This window comes from Cupressus sempervirens, chromosome 8 (assembly GCF_028749045.1).
Source record: "Cupressus sempervirens isolate cs-2001-9-10 chromosome 8, ASM2874904v1, whole genome shotgun sequence".
NCBI classification, from domain to species: Eukaryota; Viridiplantae; Streptophyta; class Pinopsida; order Cupressales; family Cupressaceae; genus Cupressus; species Cupressus sempervirens.
In genome coordinates this window covers 613073814-613099636 of record NC_143125.1, presented here as the reverse complement: position 1 = coordinate 613099636, position 25823 = coordinate 613073814, and the positions used below count along the sequence as shown (strand labels likewise).

Below are 25823 nucleotides of genomic sequence, written 5' to 3'. Positions count from 1 at the left end.
TTTTTTTTTGTCACTTCCAAAGTTTTTTCTGCTTCAATATTTATTCAATGCTGCACCATTGGTCTGCGGTTTATGTATTACTGATTACTATCTTTTTTTTTGTATTTCGCTGTTTAACCCGCCTGCTGTATCCTTGCTTGGTATTCTTTTTCCATATGCATTTCTCTACAGCTTGGATGTGGTTTTTATAGCCAGCGTGACTGTCTATTGGGGTAGCAACCCTTGGTCGCTTGACCAAATGTCACGACCTTTGGACTGATGGAAATATTATCATTGATGTCAAAAGACAAAAGAATGAAGGAGATATATATGTATGTAAGTACATATTGAAGTCAATGATTAAATTAAGATAGAAATCTAATAAATTTGAGTCTCTATTATTAAGAAAAAGAAGTTAAAATGGCAGAGAATATACTATGAGCACATATGATAGAAGAGATGCAAATGAAGCAGCATTATTACGGTATATTGATATCAAGCAAAGAAATTGTGAACTTGTGTATCAAATAAAGAGATGAACAGTAGCATATTCATATACAGATATATATACACAACTTAATTGAATATCAGTGGTAGCCAAACCCTTGAGAAAGCGTTGAACTACATGGCAATGATGTTTGACTATAATAGAAAATATAGTTGACAGTAAAAAATAATTGACTTAGCATAGTGAAGCAAGGAGCAATACTCAACATCAATGGCAAGGAGTAATTGAAACAAGACTGTTGAATACATATGAATACAAGATAAAATATAGCAAGACATTGATTCATTAAAACGAAGATGAAGAATCTGTCCATTATTCAAATAGCGATACTTCTTATCAGGTGTTGTAGTTTTAGTAAATATGAACTTGTTTGAAGCAGCGATGATAACCTGTGCATATGATCATATCAATAGGAACTACAGCACAACAAATTAGTTGGCAACATGAAAGTTGATATGGCAGTAGACAAGTTAGTTCATGTCAAACTATATTGGAGAATGTTGACTCCATGCAAGTATGGTTTATTTAGGACCCTTGATGACAGAGATAGAAGGTTCAATTTCCATGCCAGTCGATTTCAGAGAAACAAAAAAGGATTGTTCCATAAGCAAGATGAACCACGTCTTCTATTGAACATGTGTTTGAAAAGGTGCTGTTAGCAGTTCTTTCTAAGATGGCTATTGCATGCAACAACGATAATGATTCTTGCTACGTCTCCCTCAAAAAGATTCAGTTTGTCTTATTCAAAAAGTGTGAACTAGAATATTTGCAGTAACAAGCAAGCAATTATGATAGCATTTGAAGTTTTAAGAAAGTCGTAAAGGATGTTGGTGCCATTTTGTATGTGACAAGGCAAGACAAAGGAGTTAAGTGTAATGTCCCTTAATAGGATAAACGTGGATAATAGGATGATTAGTCTTAGATTTGCACTATCTTACTTTATACCAATTAAGGATACCCCACTTCGTGTATACGATTTAGAATGTACTTCAAATAATCACTTGTATATATCTGAATTGTTAAAAATAGATATGCAACTAGATATAATAATATCCTAATACTGAAAAGCCCTATTGTTGTTCTCTGGAATAAACATGTAGTGACTGATCTGTACTGTCTTTTATAGCTATATAACAGTTGTGTCCCTTTTAGCATGTAATTATAGTATGATATTTGTTTGTTCTCTCTTGTTGGCGATTCTTGATCTTACTAGGTAAGTTGATTCAATTCTGACTATTTTTTACTCTGTGTTGATTCCAGTTCAGACTATTTTTTACTCTGTTCTTCTCTTCTGTACGATGCGGTTAATGACTGTATGTTGTATTGCGTATAAACTGATGATGCCTCTCTTTATGAATTCTGTTTGAGCTTGCAGCCAGCAGTCTTCGAACACTGAGAAGATGGGATAATCGTTTCCCTAGTGCAAATATGAATGGGGCTTTTTATATCAAATTCCAGGTCTGAAAAATGCTCTTCAATTTCAGCTGTAGGCCAATCAATTAGATCTGATCTAATAACCAGAGATGATATATCCCTATTATTCTTTGTTCCTTGTTATTTTATTAGTGAATGAATAGGTGTGACACCAAAAAACACTCTTTGCGATTCACACTTCGTTATTGAAAACTGATATGTATCCTTGCCTTAATCGCTCTTTATCATATGTAATGGTGTGTTATTAAATAGTCTATTTGGTAATCGATCTCTTGCATTTTATTAAAAATATAACTCGCAAACCCAAATACGAATCATTCACGTATTCTTAGATACCACACATGTCAACTCTAGGTTTAATTCCTGGGGATGTGAGTAAGTCACCCTTTGTTAGAATTTTATGATTTTTCAGTGTTTACACCTCTCACGAAGGATATCATATTACCTATGGGTTTGGTGATATGCCCGATTCAATATTATCTTAATCAAATTAAGATATATATATATAAAACTATATTAAAATATCTCAAGTGTTTTTTGAGCATTATTACGTTACATTAGCATTATCATTTATCAAATAGATGCATGGATTCATATTATATCAAATCATATATCTTTGATTATTAAGTTGATTATAATTATTATGTGGATTTATTATTCCATATTTATAATTATTCACTTTCTAATATAATAATAATTTAAATAGTTATATATTATAATATATTATCTATTTGGTTTAATCAATACTATAATTATATATTTTTGTATAAATTAATTATTTAGTCTTATATTTAGCTCTTACTATTATTGAGTCTTTCTCTTCAAAGGGGACATTACATTAAGAACAAAGCGAAGAAGACTCCATGTGTCATCTCCACATAGTCCATGACATCATGATTCATATCTTCCATCTCAGCCCTACTCAGCAAGACATTTCCACACAGTCCATCACATCATGATTCACATCTTCCATCTCAGCCCTACTCGGCTGTCCTTTATAGTCATTGATGTTCCCATTCTCAATCATGGTGTTCATAGATTTTTTATCTTTAGAATCAAGCATTTCCCTTTCCTTAAGGGCTTATTAAAGCTGATTATGATGCTATTCTCTTTTTTTAAAATACAAGATTTACATGCTAGAATCTAGATGATGCACTACTAAAAGGTAAATTTTCCGGTCTCAGAGACATATAACCATTAATGTCTCTGTACTTGCAGTTTCCCTTCGCTAATTTGTTCATAAAGATTTATTCAACAAAGCCATGAATTAATACAACAGGTTTTGGCTCTCACAGGGCTCTTCGGATTTAATATTAGTAGTTGGTTATGCAATTACATATCATGCTGAAGCAGATCATACAGAAGAATAGACAAGCAGAATTTAAAATATTTGCAGACTCGATAACTTCCAACAAACCAAGCATAATATCAACTAAGAATGATATGAGCAAATTTGGGTGCAACTTGATGAGTATGAGACGCTGGAAAATAGGATGCAAATGCTCTAAGTATGATCTACTATAGCAGGTCACCCGAAAATGCAATACAATAAATAGCTCTCTAAATCCTTTGATGATTTTGTAGTCACCGTCACTTAGGTGATATTGAACTGAGAAGGAAATTATTTCCAACTAGTGTGCGGTAAATGCAAGAGTATACACCAGAAGCAACCTCTGAATGGTTGCGATTAGGGACTATATAGATTGAGGCTAGGTTACTTAAGCATATGAGCCGAAAAAGAGTCAAGTTGATGCAGGGGACTCCCCTTAATACCATAAACTCATAACAAAAACAAAGAAACAACAGCAAATGCGAGAAACAAAATATGGACTTCTTATTATTGTTGCAAATGCGGAATTACAAAATTCTCAATTACAATGTGCTAACCCAAATGGGTGCCTTCATTACAGAAATCTGCAAGATAGTGCTGCGAACTATCACCTAGAGCTATCCTAGACAATCTTCAAGCCTTTCTTAAATAGGCAATTTTATGCCGCCTGGGAAAGTTCTAGATGCTTAAACTTAATACCTAGGGCCGACAAACCCTAACAATACACAAAGTCGGCCAAATACATCTTTGACAAATTATTTTAGAAATTTAGGTAACCCAACTTCCGAAGGCCATAACTCACAAACCGTTGCTTCGATTGGCTATTATAACCACTTTTTAGAAACGCCAACTGTTAATCTATAGGCTCGGGACCGCGCTACCGACCCTTCGTCGAGTTTTCGGACCTCATCTGGGCACTCTAAGGCCTCCAATGGTGAGCTTGAAGTTTTTTTGCAAATTTTTCCACCGAAAATCCGTAATAACTTCTCTGATACTAATGCTTGAGCAATGAGATTTTTATGGTAGGCTTACAACTTTAAAATGAACATTCCTGTAGAAAATGAGAACATTCCGAGCTCGTATGACAAACTTACCAAAAATAGTAAGTTCCTATAAATAGTAACCACCCTGTCTACTAGTCCTTATTAAAATAGAAAAGGCTGAAAATAAAATATTTTTTGGGTGATGCAAGATTGCCCTTACACCTAGGATGCTCTTGCATCACAAGTGCATCAAAAGACAGCGTAAGGTGGCGAACAAGAGCTACAATCTTGAAAATAAAATGCAAGTGCCAAAAATTATGAGTAAAAGAATATCAGCCGATGGGCTCTAATGATAATTCATTGATATAAAATGGAAATAATAAATTACTTCCCAAGTTTCACTAAAATGGTATCTATTCTATTTACATAGATTTGTATGTGTTGCACACACACACATATATACACATATTATTCGAAATATACGTATTTTTATGCCTAAGTATTTATATATATATATATACACACACGTCATATTTGAGCATATGCATACATACATATTCATGTATTTAATATGTACAGATGTATGTAAATACCATTGTACCATTATACTAAAACATGTTTGACATTACAAGAAGGATTTGAGATCGACTCACTTTTTAAAGGTAACATTTGTTTTGCTTAATTCGCTTTATTGCATAAATAAATGTTTATATATCTTATTAAGCTTAATGATGCAATTATCTCATGGTGGTCTCTTGATGTGTGTCTAGTTTGCCCTAGCCTATGTTCCCTGACCATGGTGGTTTAGATTCATGCCTTTTAACCTTAGTGGCAGGATGGTGCTCTTGTACTCAATTCCCTCTTGGCCAATGCTTTCCCCCCTGTTGTCGTGCTACCTGCAAGAAGAATTAGCAAGGTGAAAGCATACTTTTGAATTACTCAATAATAGTCATCATAACTAATAACTAAATTAACTGTAATAGAAGGTAATTTAAGTAACATCTTCCTCTTCACATCCAACATAACAATCAACAAATATTTCCATTCATATGAACTTCAAAAATGAGTAATTGTTTTAACTAATTACTTTAAATATCAATGTTTGAATGAATTTTTTCAAAATCAACAAAATAGGGGATGTAACAGTAACACTCTCAAGTACGATGTTCCTCGTTGTAATCATGTTATCTTTGTCTTTTGTTAACTTTCCCTTTTTTAACCTTTCCTTTCACCATTTTCAATATTTTTACCCTTCTCCGTACACTCCTGTGTCTTGGCTGAAAAATAAACAAAATGATGGATTAACCTCTGTGTCGTACGGGTGAAGTGTCTTTTAAGTCTACACAAGCATAAGGATGAAACTCCCTCAATCAATCATGTATGGTCTATAGTTGGTGTATTGCTGACAACTTCTCCACCCAAACTTGGCTCTCTGTTAGACTTGTAAGACATATGAATCCATATGTCTTGGGCTGCCAATTCTTGTTTGATACATTGTTCGTGAAACTCGTATGAGGTATGACCTTGTACGGTCCAACTTATTTGGGTTATCAAATTCTCATGTCTCTTTTGATGGATGCCTTATGACTTGTATGGCTGTTGTGTTTATTTGAATCCGTTGATGTCGTACGACTTGTATGATTACTATGTACTTCTCAACTTTGCGATGCTGATGATATCATGTGGTTGTGTGGCCTTGGTGGTATTTTGCACTTGGATGTAGTTTTCCTAGCACTCATATTGCTGCTGATGGAACCTACCAATGTTTGCAATTGACCCTGACTTACAATCTATGACCATTCGTATATCCCCTCTTGGTTGTTCCAACTCTTATTCAGTACTCTTAGTTTTGCACAATGAATTTGGCTTACTCGCATAGATTTGTCTTTTATTGGCACTTTTTACATATAGGTTTTCAACATGGCATGGAACTTTTAGAAAAACCAATACTTTCACTTGTTCCTTTTATCTCTTTTTCTTCCTGTTATTTTTTAAAAATTTCTCTCAAAATACCTACTAATATAAGTCTTTTAATTGCAACTTTATCTTTTCTTATCCTTTTCTCTCCCATTCCCATCTTTCTAACCTTAATTCTTTTAATTTTACTCAAATAGATTATTTTAAAAATTGGTTTTACCTTTTAATTTCCTTGGCTTTTGTGGTCCTTGGCATACTTGTTTGAGCTTTGTATGCTTACCTTTAATTTTTTTAAGGTGTATTATTCTTTATTATTGTCGCCATTTTATCTTGTGTTTCCACTTTTGGCTTCTTTTACTTTTTCATTTAACCTCCTTTACTGAATCAACTCTTCACCTCGAAGGCATATTGCCACATGTTGGTGCCCAAGTCCAATTGTTCCTTGTAGATACCTTAGAATATGCTTGGCTACCATTAGATAAATCTTCTTGGGTTCACACATGAAGTGACTTAACACATTTGTAGCATAGTAGATATCTGGCCGAGTGTTCACTAAGAACATAAGGGATCCAACAATTTGCCGATAGCGAGTAGGATCTATTGGTTCTGAATTTGTTGCTTCAATTTAAAGCTTATGAAGGTTAGTTTCCATTGGAGTAAATAATGGTTTACAGTCCAGCAGTCCAAATCTGGTCAATATATTTGTAGTGTACTTTTCTTGGTTTAGGAAGATGCAATTTTCTTTCTGTCATACTTCTAGACCCAAAAAATAATGTAGAAGGCTTAGATCCTTCATGTCAAATTCAGCTATGAGATCCTGTTTACACTTGGCTATAAGGTGATTTGCATCTATTATCAACAAATCATCAACATAAAGAACGAGTATCAACATGTCATTATTAGATATTTTGAAATATATATTCAGATCAGCTTCATTCTTGGAGTATCCCAATTTGAGAAGATAGTTGTCTATCCTCTCATACCAAACCCTGGGAGCTTGCTTCAACCCATAGAGAGCTTTCTTTAGTTGAGATATGTATAGCTTCCGATCATGCGTCATGAATCCTTAAACTTGTTCTATATATACTTCTTCAATGATGTCATTCAAGAAAGTTGTCTTTACATCCATTTGATTTATTTTCCATCCTTTGGATGTAGTAATGACAATTATCGTTCTTACTGAAGTGTAATGTGCAATTGGAGCAAATATTTCTTCATAATCAATTCTGGCCTTTCAAGAAAAACCCCTTGCAACAAATCTGACAGTGTTTTTCAATGCTTCCATTAGGTGCATACTTGATCTTAAACATCCATTTTGAAGATACAACTGATTTGATTTCAGGTCTAGGAACAATATCCTAGATATCTTTTTTTAGAATGGATTGATATTCCTTTACCATTGCATCTTTGCATACTTGACATTTTAAGGCCTCCTCAACATTAGTTGGTTCTGTTTTTGTGAGTTATGTTACTAAGGCAACATAGCATTTTTGATTTGTTGTTTTCTTGTTTTCTCTAGAAACCTCATCTGGTTCCACATTGTTCCCTTCAATCATTTTCCTTGCCTAAAGTGATCTTTTCTTCTGATTTAAAACTTCATCATTATCAGCATTAGATGCATATGTGTCTCTGTATTCAGAAAGACTCTCCCTTAGATTTCTAGTTGAATTATCTTCTATAGTGTTCTCCCTTTGATTTTAGTATTATACTCATCTTCTACGATAAACTCCCTCCAATTTTCAATTTCCTTGTCTTCTTTGTTTAAGGATGTTTTGAAAGCGATATCTTTGTCAAACTTAACATCCCTACTGATTTGAACAGACTTTTGTCTTGGAATATATACTCTATATCCCTTAGTTGTTTCACTGTAGCCAATGAATATGCCTTTCTTTTCGGAAGGTTCTAATTTAGACCTTTTCTCTTTGGGAATGTGAATGTAGACTGGACAACCAAAAATTCTTAGATGACTAAGATCTGGTTTGTTCCCAGTGAAGGCTTCTTCGGGAGTTATGTTTTTCAATGTTACATGAGGGCTTCTGTTTTGAATGTAAATCGTTGTACTTGTTGCTTCGGTCTAAAAGGACATAGGGAGACTTTGATCACGAATCATGGATTTTGTTGCTTCTATAATAGTTCTATTTCATCTTTCTGCAACCCCATTTTGTTGAGGATTATAAGGTACTTTTGTCTCCCTCTTAATCCCAATAGAAATACAAAATTCTTTGAAGATGTTAGATCTTAATGTTTTTATTTTCTTCTTGGTATGATTTTCCACAAGGGCTTTAAATTCTTTGAATTTTTGTAAAACTTCTTTAGATTCTTTAAGTTTTAGAAAGTATATCCAAGTTTTCCTAGAGTAATCATCAATGAATGTTACATAGTACAACAATCCCCCTAGAGAGGGTGTTGACATGGGTCCACACAAATCAGTGTGAACAAGTTCTAGTACAATTTTTGACTTGTGTTTACTTAAAGGAAAATATTCTTTCTTATTTTTTCCTAGGGCACACCCTTTGCAAATACTAATGTGATCAGATTTGAGATTAGGTAAGCTTGTAGTGATTTTCCCTATGGTAGGAAGAGCACTAAATCCAAGGTGCCCTAATCTTCTGTGCCAAAGTTCATTTGAGTTATGGACTTCATTATTTAATGCTTGTTGTTTTGCTTTAATACTTAATTTATACATGCTTCGATCCCTTGATCCTATACTGATGGCGTTGTTTATGTTGGAGTTGTTTATCCTCATTGAAGGTGACCCTATATCCTTGATCAGCTAGACCTGAAATGGAAATTAGGTTTCATTTTATCCCTGGTACAAATAGCACATCTTTTAATTGAAGAGTTTCCCTGTTTTAATTTGTAAGGAGCAGGTACCAATTCCTTTTATTGGATAAGTAGAATTGTCTCCAATTGTGACTTCTTCTATGCAATACTCTCTTAATGTTTCAAACTGACTTTTGATTCCATTTATATGTCTTGAAGCTCCACTATCCATTATCCGAGTATTATTACTTGTGTTTAATTCACTTGAAAAAGCTAAATAGAATTAGAGGATTTTAAACTTCATGAGATTCAGATATGATAGCTTGAATTTTCTTTCTTTCAGGACAAAATTTTCAGACATAACCAAATTTATCACATTGATAGCATTGAACTTTGGATGAATCCCTTTCTTTGTGATATTGAGAATTATTTCCACCTTTTGGTTTGAACTTGCTCTTCTTCCCTTTGTTTCTGTTGTTGGTATATAGGGCTTGAATCTCCCCTTCCTGATTTGTGTAGATTCCTCTTGAGATTAACCAGGATTCCTCTTGAATGCACTCATTCTTGAGTTGATCAAATTTTGGAAGTGAGGGACGACTTACACATTGAATGAAAGGTTCCCATGATATAGGTAAGCCTCTTAGAGAAATCAGTGTAAATTCTTTGTCATCTGCATTGTTTCTAATGGTGGCAAGTTGGTCTCTTATCTTAGATATTTGTAAGAATTTTATCAGGTTTCCACAATCCATTTTTACATGAAATCTGTTTCTAGATTCGATTGTGTGTATAATTTTTAGCATCAAAGTTTCGGATCACACTCTGTGATCCATCATCAGGATGAGAGAATGCAAGAATAGATGATGGATCATAGAGTGTGATCCAAAACGTTGATGCTAAAAATTATACACACAATCGAATCCAGAAACAAATTACATAATTTTAAGAAGTAAGTTGTCATTGTCTCTCCTTTGTTTATTTTTATATTTAGGAGCTGATGTTTTACTGTCAGTATTTTGCTTTTATTGTTTATTTCAAATGGATCTTTTATAGTTTTGAATTCTTCATAGGCTGTTTTCAATCTTGCTATGGAAGGAAGGATGTGATCCCTCACAACATCGATTATAATCTTCTTAGCTTTACTGTTATGTCTTTTCCAAGTTGTTTTTTCTGATTCTTCTTCAAGCATCTTAATATCTTTTTCTATGAAGGAATCAAGTTAGAGTTCTTCAAGTAAGGCTATGATTCGAATTTTCCATGAAGAGAAGTTTACTGCCCCTTCCAATCTGTCTTCTATTTGGATTCCATTCACCATTTTGTTTGAGGTTGAAATAGGCTCTATAATGAGAGGAATATTTTAGTTCGAATCTGCTTTAAGATTTTTCTCTAGTTAGGCTCTAATACCATGTAAAGGTTATAGATCTTTTCTAGAGAAAATCTAAGTTCTTATTTATGAAATCTCAATAGCTGATGTACAGTTATAAATATCTTATATATATATATATATATATATATATATATATTTGAAGTTCCTTTTGAGATCTTTGATACTCTTATCAAGGTGATCAGAGACTGTTATAATGCTGAGATAGACTTTTACCAATCTGAATATCGACGACTGCTTTACATACTACAATGCTGCTATTATTGATTGAATATGCAATAGTCACTGATTGCCTTTATTTGTATGTCATAAGGGGTTCATGATTTTGTGAGGAGGTGTGACTCCCTTGTGGCAATTGCCACGGGGAGTCATAGCTTCTCATGGGCGTGACTTCTCATAATCATCAATGGATTAAACTATATCACTGATAATCATATCGCTCCTAACTTTAACATATACAATGTTAAACTTGTTTATTACTTTATCGATTTTAATATATTTACTATAGTTTAATAATAATATGTACAAGTATATATATATATAACAATTGTATATATATATATATATATATATATATATATATATATATATTTGTATTCATAATTATATCACCATCACAAATATATATATTCATAAACATATTAGATTCATAGTAGTAATAATAAGAATGCTTCAATCCGAATGAAGCTATATTCTTAACAATTATTGGGATTGGTGTGATTTTTCATGTGGTAGGAAGGTATTTTCGTGATTTGTGGAAAGGATTTGATAAAACATTGCTTGAGGTATGCGTTTGAGGAGGATTGTTCAAGATTTTTTTTTGGTCAAAACAACTTACTAGATGGTCCTATTTCCAAGGTGAAATTCAATCGTTTGCTGATGCGCTCCGGGTAAAACAACTTATGGGTGGTTAGATGCATTATATCTCTTATTTATATTGAGAATAAGCCATGAAAAGACATCTATTCCTTAATTAGATAATTAATTTAATAAAAAATTTAATCATAGTTATATATATTATATTAATTTCTCACATATAACAATAAACTTATATCTCATATATAATGAACACATATATAAATTATATCTCAGATATAATTATATATATTCATAAGTTTATTTGACTGAAGCTACCAAACATGAACAATATCTTATCAGATTTGATTTGGATCATTGGATCTAGGGTTTATGCTAAGGCGGTGGAAATAAGCTCAACGGAAAGTTGATGAAGGAGCAAGTTGCTGATTACGAAAGTGGAAAAGGATTTCATTGTAGAGCAAGTGCAGGAATCAAATGCAATCAAGCCAGAGGAGAGTATATGGTTTGAAGAAGAGTTTCAAAGCTTAATAGGATCTGATCATGCAGAGGTAGTGCAATTTCACAGATCATTTCCATCTATTGCTTTCTAACCATTGTATCAATGAAATCACTCAACAAGATGAATCCTAACAAATTCTTATTTGTAAATCCTCTAACAAGATGGTATTCGAAAAGAGTGTCTAAAATCCACTAACTAGGTTGCTTTTGATAGGGGAAAGATCCTAACAGGTCTATAGGTAAATCCCTTAACTGGGTAGCACCTAATAGTGCTTTTGTAGCTCTTAACTTGGTAAGCTCCTCTAAGGATGTATTCTAGAAGAGTTCAAATTTAATGAGCATTATCTCACACCATGGTTTTCACCCAAATTGGGTTTGCACGAGATAAGCTTGGTGTCTTCATTGTGTGATTGTTTTATTTGTGGTTGCATGTTTTGAAAGGTTCATTTTACTCTTGATGCTGATTGAATGTTTTAATGGTTAAAGTTTGAAGAAGTTTTAATTAGTAAATTTAGTGATTACTAATTCGCTCACCCTCTTAGTAATCAGTCCTGTATTGACACTTATTTGGTAAAAGCGACATTAATTATTACAGATGCTGCGGTGCGACACCTACTTGGGTTGCGTGGTTTTTCCTCCCTCTCGGTTCTTCTCCTTTTACCATTGTAGTATTTGTTGCCCACAGTGCCCCCTCTCTCTTTCCTCATGTTGTTCTTGGACTTCGAGCAATGTGCAAGCCAACAACCTTAGAAGGCTACCCTAAAGATCCTAGGCAATGGCACTCATTGTGAGTTCAACATGTACTATGTCAATTGGGACTTCTCTCTCTTGAGCCTCTCGTTGCATGTACTCGTTGACTAACACGTCCCATGCCCAAACCAAATCCTTTGTCAGCTGGTCTTCCTAGCTCACTTCATTATTGTTAGTTACCAATATCTACTGGTCAAGGTACGATCCATTGTGCTGCCATCCCGCCTATTTTTACTTAGACCTCTAGGTGTGTACTTAGGCAATGATGCCAAAACTTTAGATGCTTAACTTGAGATGGATTGTACAGTATAGCTCACAAGTAACCATTCAACAATATTGCTCAACCTAAACTATAGAATCACAGATGGAAGATTTTCAATAACTAGAGATAACACAGAAACACGTAACCCAATAAATTGCAAAATCATAAATCTTTCATAGCTAAAAAATCTCCAACATCAACAATTTTATGAATCATCCCGACCATTATATGGCAAAATCATGTATCTTTCGTAGCTTAATAATCTCCAATATTAACAACTTCATGAATCATCCAGACCATTACACAAATAGTGCTTGGCAAATGGTTAATACTGCCAATTACCGGCAACTGACATTGTTTCAAGAAAAATATTTTATTACATTACCCTTAAGGAACAAAAGTACTATTAATGGCATAATTGCTGCCTACAAAGATATTAAATTAAATTAAATTAATTTAAAAGTCAATGTCAGATTAGACTTAAACAACTAATCCTGCCAACTTTTCAGATATAAATGTGGTGCCCTTTGACCATCCATATGACTTACCATAAATATACTGAGCCAAATGCTGAAGTTACTTACAAAAATAATAATTGTGTATAAAGGGAGCCTAAAAGACCTCTGCAAGGCAAGCCACAAATAAACTGATGCAATATTGCTCAAAATTTCATCACTGGTTCATTGTGAACTGCCTGTCGTAATGAGGAAAAGCTTGTAAAAGGATCTTGAGCTGTTTTTCTTTTCCAGATGGGCTATGCAAATATGAATATAGTCTGACAATTTGTGTTTCTTCAAAACTTAGGGTTGTTTGACAGTTTACCGGCATCCTAGCAACTCATCTGTTTAAATTCTAGGTCAGATGTATTTGTTTGTTGATTTTGTGGCCTGCATCAAATAGTTTTTGCAATGGGCAAGAATTTCTCTGCTTTTCCAAAGTTGTCCACATTCTCAACTTTTTAGTCTTCTTTTGTTTGTAGTTGTTTTCACAAGTAAATGGAACATCATTTCCTTTTGCCTTTTGTGTTTTTCCTGTAGATTGAAAAGTATCCACTTCTAATTATATGCTCCCATAGGTTCTTTTATAATGCTTTAATTTATGTGCTATTCTAGGTTTTCTTGCTCTTCAGTCTGTAATATCTCAAGTTGCCAGAAAGATGTCTCTTCCAAAATCTCCATGTTCTGAGAGAACCTATTCAAAGTCAGCCTTTGCACAGCAACAACCACTTCCCCTGTATCATCAGTCCTTTGCTTCAAAAACGTTTCAGCTTTTTACAGCCATGTACATGGTTTGGGCACTTGTTCCACAGCTGCAGACCGTGCTGTATCACTTAGTAAAGGAGAAAACAGACCTTGTAAAGGTAATATATTTCTTTAAAAAGTTTCTTTGTTACCATGTAGGAAGGATATCTATGATATTGCTTTGGTTTGCTTATTTTGTATATTGGTTCTATATCTGGGACTCTTGTACTTGTCTTTTGTTAATCACATGGAAATCTAACAGTGAAAAATAACAATGCAGGATTGTATGCTAGTTATGGGACTGCGTGAATCTGTCTATTGGATTTGTTGGTTGCTAACCTATGCAGCAATGAGTGTATTCACCTCTCTGGTCTTGGTAAAAAAACACCATAACCGATTTCTCTTTCCTTTCCTTGAAATCAGAAGCTTTTATATAAAAGATAGTTTGCAGTCTCACTTTAGTTCATAATTCTTAAAGACCAAAGAAAGAAAAAGCTGCAATGTGTGAGATTCTAAGCTATTATGTATTTGGAGACAATCGTGTTATTGGTATTATGTCTTATTTTGACATCTCAATTGTTTTTGAATGGTAATTAGATTGAACAAGGAACCTAGCATCAATTATCATGAGAAGTAGTAAAAATATTTAAAAGGACATATGCATTTTAAAAAATTGCAAGGTGTTAACTTTTATTTTACACCCTTGGATGCGACACAACATATAAAGTATACTGTTCTTCAGATAATTAGAGGAAGCTCCATTTAACCTAGATTCTAAGGATTTTACAGAGCATGCAATATAAACAAACAGTAAATAAACCTGTTACATTACTGGCAAGCATAGTGTGATAGAAAATGATGTTGTACAGCATGTGAGATTTGGATACTGGATCACAAAATATTACATTTATAACATCAGGGATAAAGAATCAGTATATGGTCTAATATATACGTCATATAAATGCATTAATAAGAATAATATCAGAATTATATCAGTTATATTATACAGATGTATATTTATTCGAGACCTATTACTATTTTAATTTGAGAAGGGAAGGTTGTGATGTTACCAAGGAGGGGGTTGTATAAATGCAAGGAATGGATCTTTGTTCCAAGATAGGGCAGGGGTCAGCATTTCGGAAGCCTTGAGGATAAGACACAAGATGAGATACAGACTTTGGCCTGTAAACTTTGAGGGAATCCATTGCAAGTTGGTATTTAGGTAACTTGGATAACACCTACACCTTCCAGCATTAAGCTGAATGGTAATATGATTGGATATCTGAGAATTAGTAGATAATTCATCTTGATTAAACTTATATTGTTTAATAAATAAGCTGTATCAAAGCATAATCCTGCCATCCTGTAATTAGAGGCTTATGAAAACTTACAATAGAAGAGCAAGGAAAAACGCAATGAATGACTTGGCTGATGACATGAGATCCTATATGGAGGGAGCAAACCAAACATTGATAAATCAAAGGTAAAAATATAATCAGGCCCTCCTCCAAGCTCTACAAAATATGGGAAATTAAATCAATAACTAAAAAAGTCACCCCAACCAAGGGAGAGACACTAGCTCAAACCATTCTGAAAGCCATAACATGACTTCTAACACTAAAATTTCCCAACTCATCAACTGAATTGAGGACATAGTAAGGGCTTATGTAGAGTTAGATCCTAATATTAGAGAAGTACCATTTATGTAATTTTGCAAAGATAAGAGAAGAGAGGAACCTAGGGGGCATGCAAATAAAGATCCTAAACACAAAGTAAACAAAGTTAATCTCCCAAGCTTTGTTGGATTGGGGAAAACCACAACATATGATTGGTTACAAACACTAAGCACTTACCTTACCCTTAGCTTGATGACTGAGGAGGATGCACTCCAATTTGCTATTCTCCACGTAGAAGGCATAGCACATGAATGGTGGATCCATGGGATTCACACCTATGGTCTGTTAGCATAAATGCTAATGGTATTTCTCTAGGGGACTATCAGAGCATTGCTGGAGACATTATTCTGAGGTTATGTGTTCTATTCAAGATAGAGTTTCTCATTGATGTCAACATTCACCTTATTTTGTGAAGATTACTAGAGTTATAGAGGAAGAATTGTTTGGTGTGGTCAATGGTCAACGGTCAACGGTCAACAAGTTATGTTATGTGCACTTGAAGGTAGATTTAGGAGCTTGTCCTGATGCTATGTCTATGTTCGCAAAAAGAGATATGCAGTTGAGACTGAGTTATGCGATGTTTTCTGGAGGTTTCTTTCAGAGAGAGTTTCTGGAAAGAGGGTGTTGGTAAATCAGCTATATCTTTTAACTGAGGTGGGATAAGGTTAAGCATGTTTAGAGGATAGGTAGACATGTTGAAGATGCTATGTTTCACATGATGAAATCAAATATGCAGTTTGAACTGACTTATGAAAACTGTTCAGCGTGTTGCTTCCTACGAGTCATGTTTTGTAAAAATCATTGTAAAAGGAGTTTAATTGTAATGTAATGTGCATTGTAATATCTTAGGAATGTCTTATATTATTCATTGTAAATTGAGAAAGGCTCAAGGCCGACTCAATACTTGTTTTAGGACTTGGTATAAAGGAAAGGTCATTTCAATGTGGATGGCTATTGTGTATGTGTACTTAAATATGAATTCAGCTAAGTTAGAGTAGAGATTGATTGTTTTGTGAGCTTCAAATGAACTGTATTGCCAAATGAGTTGCTGTTTAGTCAATTCAGAGATCTTGGATATGCTTATCCTAAATATTGTCTAATGTAGACTGCTTGAGGCTATTTGGACAGCAGGTTCAGTGGTCTTCCTTTCAACTCCTAACAGGGTTCGCAAAACTCCTAGTAGAGTTCAAATCTTTTAAAAAGGATTCGAAGTCTCCTAACAGGGAATCATTTGTACTGCTTGTATTTTATTGGCTCCTAACAGAGTCTCCGTTCACAAGAAACTTTTTATCAGTACCTTATTTTGTGGGCATCATTCCCACTAGGGTTTTTCTTTTGATCAAGGGTTTCCTTAGTCGACATATTTGGTGTTGCATCTGCTGTTTACATATTTTAAAATAAATAAAGATATTGAGAGTTATTTTAAGCATATAACTGATTGACCCTTCCTCCCATCCCACTGCATAGTTATCTTGGTGGACTTTACTTTCTAACAATTGGTATCAAAGCATTAAGTCTTCGAAGGAAAAGCTTAACAACTTAAGGAGATCCATTGTGCATTTCAGGAAAGATAGTTTGAAGTTTGACTGGGTTAACTATGATATCTAGAAAGAAAAGATGAAGACATATTTGGTATGCATGGGTAAGGAATTTTAGTTGGTGATAGTGAATAAGAAGGATGTGATTCGAGAAGACAAGCTTGATTCTAGTGAAGAAAGTGAGAAATATTTATTTATGTAGAATATGCTTGCGAGAGAAGTACTATTGACAACTCTTTCTGAAACAAAATATGGAGAGGTAAGATATTTAAGACTTGCCAATGGGATTTGGATTACTTTACAATGAATATTTGAAGGTGATGAACATACTAAGAAGACTAGATCGCAAAGCTGGATATGTTTACTTCAAGATGCTAAGATGTTGGAAGATGAAACTATAAGAGGTTATTTTGGTAGAATATCAGAAATTGTTATAGGAATTAAGATTTGTGGAGGCGGAAAGACAGAAGATGACATTGTGTTGAAAATCTTGAAGACCTTGACACCTACTTATCATCAAAGAGCACAGATGATTGAACAAGTTATTTTGTACACTCCTAACTTTACAAGAGAGACTCTTGCGAGATTGCAAACATCTTAGATGTAGATGAAATAAAATGGAGAATTACCTAGAATAGAAACTACTTTCAACGTACAACGATACAAACTTACATTGACAAGAAGTGCAAGTACAAGTGGAGATTATGCTAGCAGTAGTTGCGTATCTAAAGAGGAAGAAGACAAGAAGATTGATGGACTTTCCCTACTTATGAAGAGAGAACCTAAAGATGACAAAATTCTTGTTTGTTGGACATGTAAAGAACATGGTCATTATTCTTTCAAATGTCCAAAGAGAGTGAAGACGTTTAAGCCTAGAAAGCCTTATAGATCGAGAATACCTAAGGATTGCTTCTATGTTGATGAGGATGGAGAACTTGATTTTAAGATGGTAATTTTCCTAGATGATAGTGATGATGAGGATGATGAAATAAGATTTGTTGCTATTAAAAAAGGAAGCCTTGAAAAAGAAATAAAAGATGAAGTAAAAGAGGAAAAAGCATTAGTTTGACAGATTGAGAAGAAAATGTCTGATTGGATAATAGATAGTGGTTGTTCCCATCATATGACTGGAGATATGAACAAATTTGTATAATTTAATAGTTATGATGGTGGTAAAGGTAGAGTTGGAAATAATGCATCATGTCACATAAAAAGAAAATGATCTATTACACTTGATGGAAAGACTATCAAAGGACTAACAATTAGAATGTTGAGTAGGAATTGTTTTATGAAACTGACACTGAGTTGCAGACTGAGTTACAAGGAGAAGTTCAAAGAGAAGAACCTAGATTTGAACAGAGAACAAAAATCAAATTTGAACAAGTGACACCTAACAAAAATTTGACAAAGAGTCACCTTGTTGAACAAATCATTGGAAGTTTGAACAAAGGAGTTATGACAAGAAACAAGGTTTGTGAAGAATTACGTTTGATTTCTCAAGTTGAATCTGAGAATGCTGATGAAGCTTGTAAAGATGATTATTGGATTATTATTGGAACTAAATGGGTATTTAGAAACAAGACGAATGAACAAGGTGAAGTTATGAGAAACAAAGCAAGACTGGTTTGTAAATGTAATGTTCCAAACGATTTTGGTAATGTTCCCGAAAGTTTGGAGATGCTCTCGAAAGGTTTTGGAGATGCTTGAACAATTTCTGCTCTGATACCACTGTAATGTTCCTGAGGTGAACTCAGCTTGTAGGTGATCTTGACCCAATGTTTCGGGTAGTCTTTCTAGTGCCTCAGGTAGTTCTCCTACATGCCTCAGGTAGTCTTTCCAGTGCCTCAGGTAGTTCTCCTCTATGCCTCGGGTAGTCTTTCCAGTGCCTCAGATAGGTCTCCTCCGTGCGTCGGGTAGTCTTTCCAGTGCCTTAGGTAGTTCTCCTCCGTGACTCAGGTAGTCTTTCCAGTGCCTCGAGTAGTTCTCCTTCGTGCCTCGAGTGGTCTTTCTAGTGCCTTAGGTATGAAGGAATCAGTAGGCAAGAGGGGTGATTGTACGGTCCAAGAAGGATGTCCGTACGGTGATGGGTGAAGCCATATGGTAGGTGTGTAGGATGTCCATATTGGAAGAGAGGGAATGATGGTCGTACAAAATGTTATGGAGATGGTCGTATGACTGTTTGATGTCCATATAGAGGGAGTCCAGTCGGTGGATGGTGTTCGATGTGGTGCACGGTGATGCAGTACGACAAGGGAAATGCAGAGCAGTTTGACAACGTAATAAGTAATGCAAATGCAATATATTTAACACAAATAACTTGTAGGAAACCAGATACCAAATAGATACACACTTGTGCCAAACAATAATAATATTCCACATACAAAAGATGTTTTGGTTTTCTAGATCCGAGCCAAGTACATAGACGGAATAGGGTGAGGATTGAATCCCACTGAAACCGCACAAGCCAAATAAGGAAGGTCTTTCACTTCCGAAATGGCGAACAATAGGGAACTCCAGCCGGAATTTGTAGTATAGAAAAAATAATCCAAATTGCATATTTACTACAATCTACATGCCGTGCTTAAATACCCTTCGGAGAAACATCCCAAGGGTGTACAAAGATAGCCGACGGTCAACACCTACCGAACAATTAATTAAAAATGGGTCCGAGATATACTAAATCAACCGGAACCTAGCAATACAAACACTAATAACTTGGGCCCCAAATTAATTAAAATTGGGAACATTACAAATCCTCGCCGCCGCCCAAAAATTGCTTGTCCTCAAGCAATTTGCAACTCTAGGATCCCAAACCATGCGAGGAGATCGATAGTTATATCTTTTGAAGTCTTTATGTAGCATCATGATCACATACACACACTTAGGAAAGGAGAGTAAATATTCATCAAACTTTCACTGCTCCACTCTGATATAAACATTGTCGTGTCCTTCATCCGGATCCCACTGACACAAATTGATGAAATCTTTCACGTCATTATGTTCAAAAATCTCTTTGGGTATGGTCAAGCACACAGATGCTAACGTTGGCACAAACTTACTGACACAACCACAATGATCACTATTATATTTCTAACGGATGAAACCTTGATGAAGAGAGCTTCATTGGTGAGAATGTCGACGAAGGGGGCCTCGACTGTGAGAACCTTGGCGACAGGAGCTTCGGTGAAGGGTGTCGCGATGATGGAAGCCTTAGCAAAGAGTACCTTAGTAAAGGGAACCTTGGCAGAAAAAACCTCAACGGAGAGTACCTCAGCGACAAACCAAATTTTAGCTGCAGATAAAACCTCAATGACACGTAGAACCTCGGTTGAAGCCTCGATGATGGATAGAACCTTGACAGCGAGAAATGTCTTAGTGGCGGCAAACGCAGCTATTGCGATCGATGCAGCCACAATGACACACACAATGATGACGGAGACAACCATGACGTTGTTGACGGATACAACTATAGTGATAGATACACCCTTGACGATGGATACAGGTTTGATGTTGGTGACGGACACAACGATGTCGACAGACGCAATGACGGTGACGAACATGATGATGGACTTGGCAATAGACAGCTGCAGTGATGACAATGGACATAATGAAGATGACGTACATGACGACGACGATAGTGTCAGACATGGCAACGGACAAGGTGGCGGTGATGACAACGGACACAATGATGATGATGGATATGATGATGGTGACAACAAAGGACACAATGACGGTGATGGACATGAACTCGACGACGAACATGGACTCGGTGTCAGTGATGGACACAATGGTGAAGGATATGAACTTAACAAGGGACACGAACTCGGCGTCAGTAATGGACACAATGGTAACGGGCACAAACTTGACATTAGTGATGGACACGATGGTGACAGACATGACAACGGTGACGGACACGAACTTGACGATGGACTCGGTGTCGGTGATGACGGACACGAACTCAGCATTGGTGATGGATATGACAGTGTAGGACACAAACTCGACGATGGACATCGACTTGGCGTCAGTAATGGACACGGCGGTGACGAAAATGAACTCAGCGACGGACATAGACTTGACGTCAGTGATGGACACGACGGTGTCGGACATGAACTCGACGATGGACACGAACTTGGCATTGGTGACTGACATGAAGGGGATGGACACGACGGTGATAGACACAATGATGGTGATGGACACCAACTTGATGATGTACACAGACACAGACTCGACGTTGGTGATGGACATGACGGTGCCAGACACAAATTCGACGATGGACATGGACTCGGCGTCCATGACGGACACGACGGTGACAAATATGAACTCGACGACGGACATAGACTCGGCGTTGGTGATGGACATGACGGTGATGGACACGATGGTGATAGACACGACGGTGACGGACACCAACTTGACAAAGGACATAGACATGGACTTGGCATCGGTCATGGACATGACAGTGTCAGACACAAACTCGACGACAGACATGGACTTGGTGTTAGTGATGGATACGATGGTGACGAATACGAACTCAATGACGGACACAAACTCTGCGTTGGTGATGGACATGACGGTGGTGGACACAATGGTGACAGACACAATGATGGTGACGAACACGAACTTGACTATGACACGAACACGGACTCGGTGTCGGTGATGGACATGACGGTGTTAGACACAAACTCAACGACGGACATGGACCTTAGCAACAGACACTGCTTTTATGATGGACACAACTTTGGCAACTGATAGAGCTTCCTCAATGGATAGTGCGTTGGTGACAAGCACAACCTCGGCCACAACATGATCCATTCATTTCATCACAAGATCCATGCAAGCAACCTTTTCATTTTTTTGGTATTCTCCCCATGTTGGTGTAGTAGAAAGATTTAGCAAATCCTCCTGCAGAGGCCCTGTAATCATGTCTTCATTCTCCTCATGTAAAACATCACCCTTATTGTTGTCATCCATTTTTTCCCACTTGTGCAAATGAGATATTAGTTTTTCTTCACAATGCTTGAAAACATTATTGACCAATCTATATGCTGCTATAGAGGGGATACAATCTAGATTATGAACAACCCATATCATAGATGTGATGGGTCGGGATATCTCATCCAGCTCTTCAATGCACAAAATCATAAGTCTCTCCATAGCAACTAGAATCTTAGTATCGTGATCTTCCATGATGGTGACCAAGAAGTGATGAAACATATCATGGACCAAATTTTGCAATTCAAGATCTAAGAGAAGATTACTTACTTTGACATTTGCACAATTCTCCAATATTGTAGATCTCCTACCAAAAGGGTCATTACTGAAGTCATCAAGACTCTGAAAGCTATCAACTATCAATTGCAGTATCTCTATCATGTTGTTATCATCATACGGTGCTTTAGGAGTTGAAATTCTCAAGACCTCGCTGAGACATGCTGCAACTGCCAATCTTTTATCCTTGTCATTGTGTCTCAAAAGCCTGGGTTCACTTAAGGCATCCTTAATTGGCGGGAGGATTCTCTGTATAAATCTTGAAGGTAATTGGTCCACCTGACACAAACATACTTCCAATATATCTAATGGAGGATGAACACCCTCACTAAGCTCTTTGCCAGTCCTTGTAATGCCTTCAACCACCACTCTCCATCGCTGTTTGGGGCCATAGTGTGATCCAAGTACCAAAATCTCTCAATCATCCTAGCAGGTTGGCAAGATCACCAGCTCTGATACCACTGTAATGTTTTGAATGATTTCGGTAATGTTCCCAATAGTTCGGAGATGCTCCCGAAAGGTTTCAGAGATGCTCTTGAACATTTTCTGCTTTGATACAATTGTAATGTTCCTGAGGTGAACTCAGCCTGTAGGTGATCTTGACCCAGTGTTTTGGGTAGTCTTTCCAGTGCCTCAGGTAGTTCTCCTTTGTGCCTCGGGTAGTCTTTCCAGTGCCTCGGGTAGTCTTTCCAGTGCCTCGGTTAGTTCTCCTCTATGCCTCGAGTAGTCTTTCCAGTGCCTTAGGTAGTTCTTCTCCATGCCTCGGGTAGTCTTTCTAGTGCCTTGGGTAGTTCTCCGTGCCTCAAGTAGTCTTTCTAGTGTCTCAGGTACCGAGGAATCAGGAGGCGAGAGGGGTGACCGTATTGTCCAAGAAGGATGTCCGTATAGTGATGGGTGAAGCCTACGGTAGGTGTGTAGGATGTCCATACTAGAAGGGAGGGAATGATGGCCGTACGGAATGTTATGGAGATGGTCGTACAATTGTTTGATGTCCGTATAAAGGGAGTCCAGTCGGGGGATGGTGTCGGATGTGGTGCACGGTGATGTAGTACGGCAAGGGAAATGCAGAGCAGTTCGACAACGCAATAGGTAATGCAATTGCAATATATTTAACACAAATAACTTGTCGGAAACTAGATACCAAATAGATACACACTTGTGCCAAACAATAATAATATTTCACATACAAAAGATGTTTTGATTTTCCAGATTCAAGCCAAGTACATAGACGAAATAGGGTGAGGATTGAATCCCACTGAAACTGCACGAGCCAAATAGGGAAGGTCTTTCACTTCCGTAATGGCAAACAATAGGGAACTCCAACCGGAATTCGCAGTATAGAAAAAAAATGCAAATTGCATGCTAACTACAATCTATATGCCGTGCTTAAATACCCTTAGGATAAACATCCCAAGGGTGTACAAAGATAGCCGATGGTCAACACCTACGGAACAATTAATTAAAAATGGGTCCGAGATATACTAAATCAATCGGAACCCACCAATACAAACATTAATAACATGGGCCCCAAATTAATCAAAATTGGGAACATTACAGTAAAGGATAGTTACAGCAATAAGGAATTGATTTTGAAGAAGCTTTTGCACCTGTTGTTAGATTAGAACCAGTAAGAATTTTTTTGGCACATGCAACTAATATGAACTTTAATGTTTATCAAATGGATATTAAGTCATCGTTTTTGAATGGAGAACTTGAAGAATAGGTATACATTGAACAACCTAATGGCTTTCCTTTGACATATGAGAAGGATATGGTTTGCAGATTGAAGAAGGCATTGTATGGACTGAAACAAGCATCTAGAGCGTGGTATGCAAGATTGGATAAACACTTGACAAATTTGAGAATTGTAAAAAGTAATGTACCTGAGCAAGAATGATGATGGTTTGCTAATTGTTGTAGTATTTGTGGATGCCATTATTTTTTTGGAGGTAATGATGAAGCTAGTAAGACATTTTCAGAAGAAATGAAGAAGGAATTTAAGATGCGCATAATAGGAGAAATGAAACTCTTTTTAGGAGGAAGATTGGTTTCTTGGCTAAGCAAGAAACAAGGCTGCATTTCATAGAGTACAACAGAAGCAGAGTATGTAGCATAAACAAATAATTGTAATTTGATTGTTTGGATGAAGTAGATGCTGAAAGACAATGGAATTGAGTTTACCGAGCCTATTATCATATATTGTTATAACTCAAGTATACTGAGTATGTCAAAGAATCCAGTTTTACATTCAAAGACAAAGCATATCTCTATTAAGTATCACTTTTTGAGAGGAAAAGTTGCAAAGAAAGAAATCAGATTGGAATATGTGAGCACAAAGAAGCAAATAGGAGACATTTACAAAACCTTTGGCTAAGGACACATTTGAGTACTTGAGAGGTATGCCTGGGGTTATGCGCCAACTTACTTCAAAGTAGTTGATGCAGAGATTGCATCAGTCCAGTTAGTAGCAGAGCACTATTTCGTTATTTGGACTAGATGCTTTATGGTTCTCCTATGGGGAGTATCTATGTTTAATTTGAGTCATTGAGGACTCTTGGAACAAGTATTTAATAGTGTCTTTGGACACTTGAGTTTGAACAGATTGTTTTTGAAATGATTGAACTTAGAGAATGGAAATAATGATACCTTTGTCATTGATGTCAATGGGAGAGAGTAACACATGAAAAACATCATAATGAGAGAGAAGTGTACATGGTATAAGAATATTCCTTGTGGGGGAGAGTAATACATGTGAAATATTGATTGATATGGGAGAGATAATACTATGTATGTGGGACATTAACAGCTTCCTTGTGCATATTGCTTGTGCATGTTGGTTGCTGCATGTTTGCATTCATTAGCAACATGAATAGGGGATTAAAGGCAGATGAGGAAGAGACATATTTGGTATTCATAGTACATGATGTTTTTCATCTATGTTTCCATCAATGCCAAAGGGGAAGATTGTTAGCATGAATGTCGATGGTATTTCTGTGGGGGAGTATCATAGTATTGTTGGAGACATTGTTCTGAGCTTATGTGTTGCATTCATGACAGAGTTTGTCATTGATGTTAACATACACCTTTTTGTGAACATTACTTGAGTTATAGAGGTAGAATTTGTTTGGCGCGGTCAATTGTCAACGAGTAATGCTAAGCATACTTGAAGGTAGACTTAGTAGCTTGCCCTAATGCTATGTCTATGTTTGCAAAAAGAGATATCCAGTTGAGACTAAGGTATGTGATGTTTTGTGGAGGTTGCTTTTAGAGAGAGTTTCTGGAAAGTGAGGGCTATAAAATCAATTATATCTTTTTTCTGAGATGGAATTCGGTTAAGCGTGTTTAGAGGATGATTAGAGTCATGTTGAAGATGCTATGTTTTAGATGGTGAAATCAGATATGCAGTTTGAGCTGATTTATTAAAGATTGTTCAACGCGTTGTTTCCTGTCAGCCGACTATTGTAAAAATCATTATAAAT

The 25823-nt window shown here is 36.1% G+C and overlaps 1 protein-coding gene across 2 annotated transcripts in view; it reads left to right on the top strand.

The window, feature by feature from the left end:
- The window catches only part of LOC149543915 (uncharacterized), a 354620-nt gene that overhangs the window by 77249 nt on the left and 251548 nt on the right, over positions 1-25823 (top strand). For both annotated transcript variants that reach the window (XM_089798562.1, XM_089798563.1), the window contains exons 8-9: positions 13737-13984; positions 14146-14241. In XM_089798562.1, coding sequence (XP_089654688.1) covers positions 13737-13984; positions 14146-14241 — 344 coding nt within the window. The remainder of the gene's footprint in view (positions 1-13736; positions 13985-14145; positions 14242-25823) is intronic.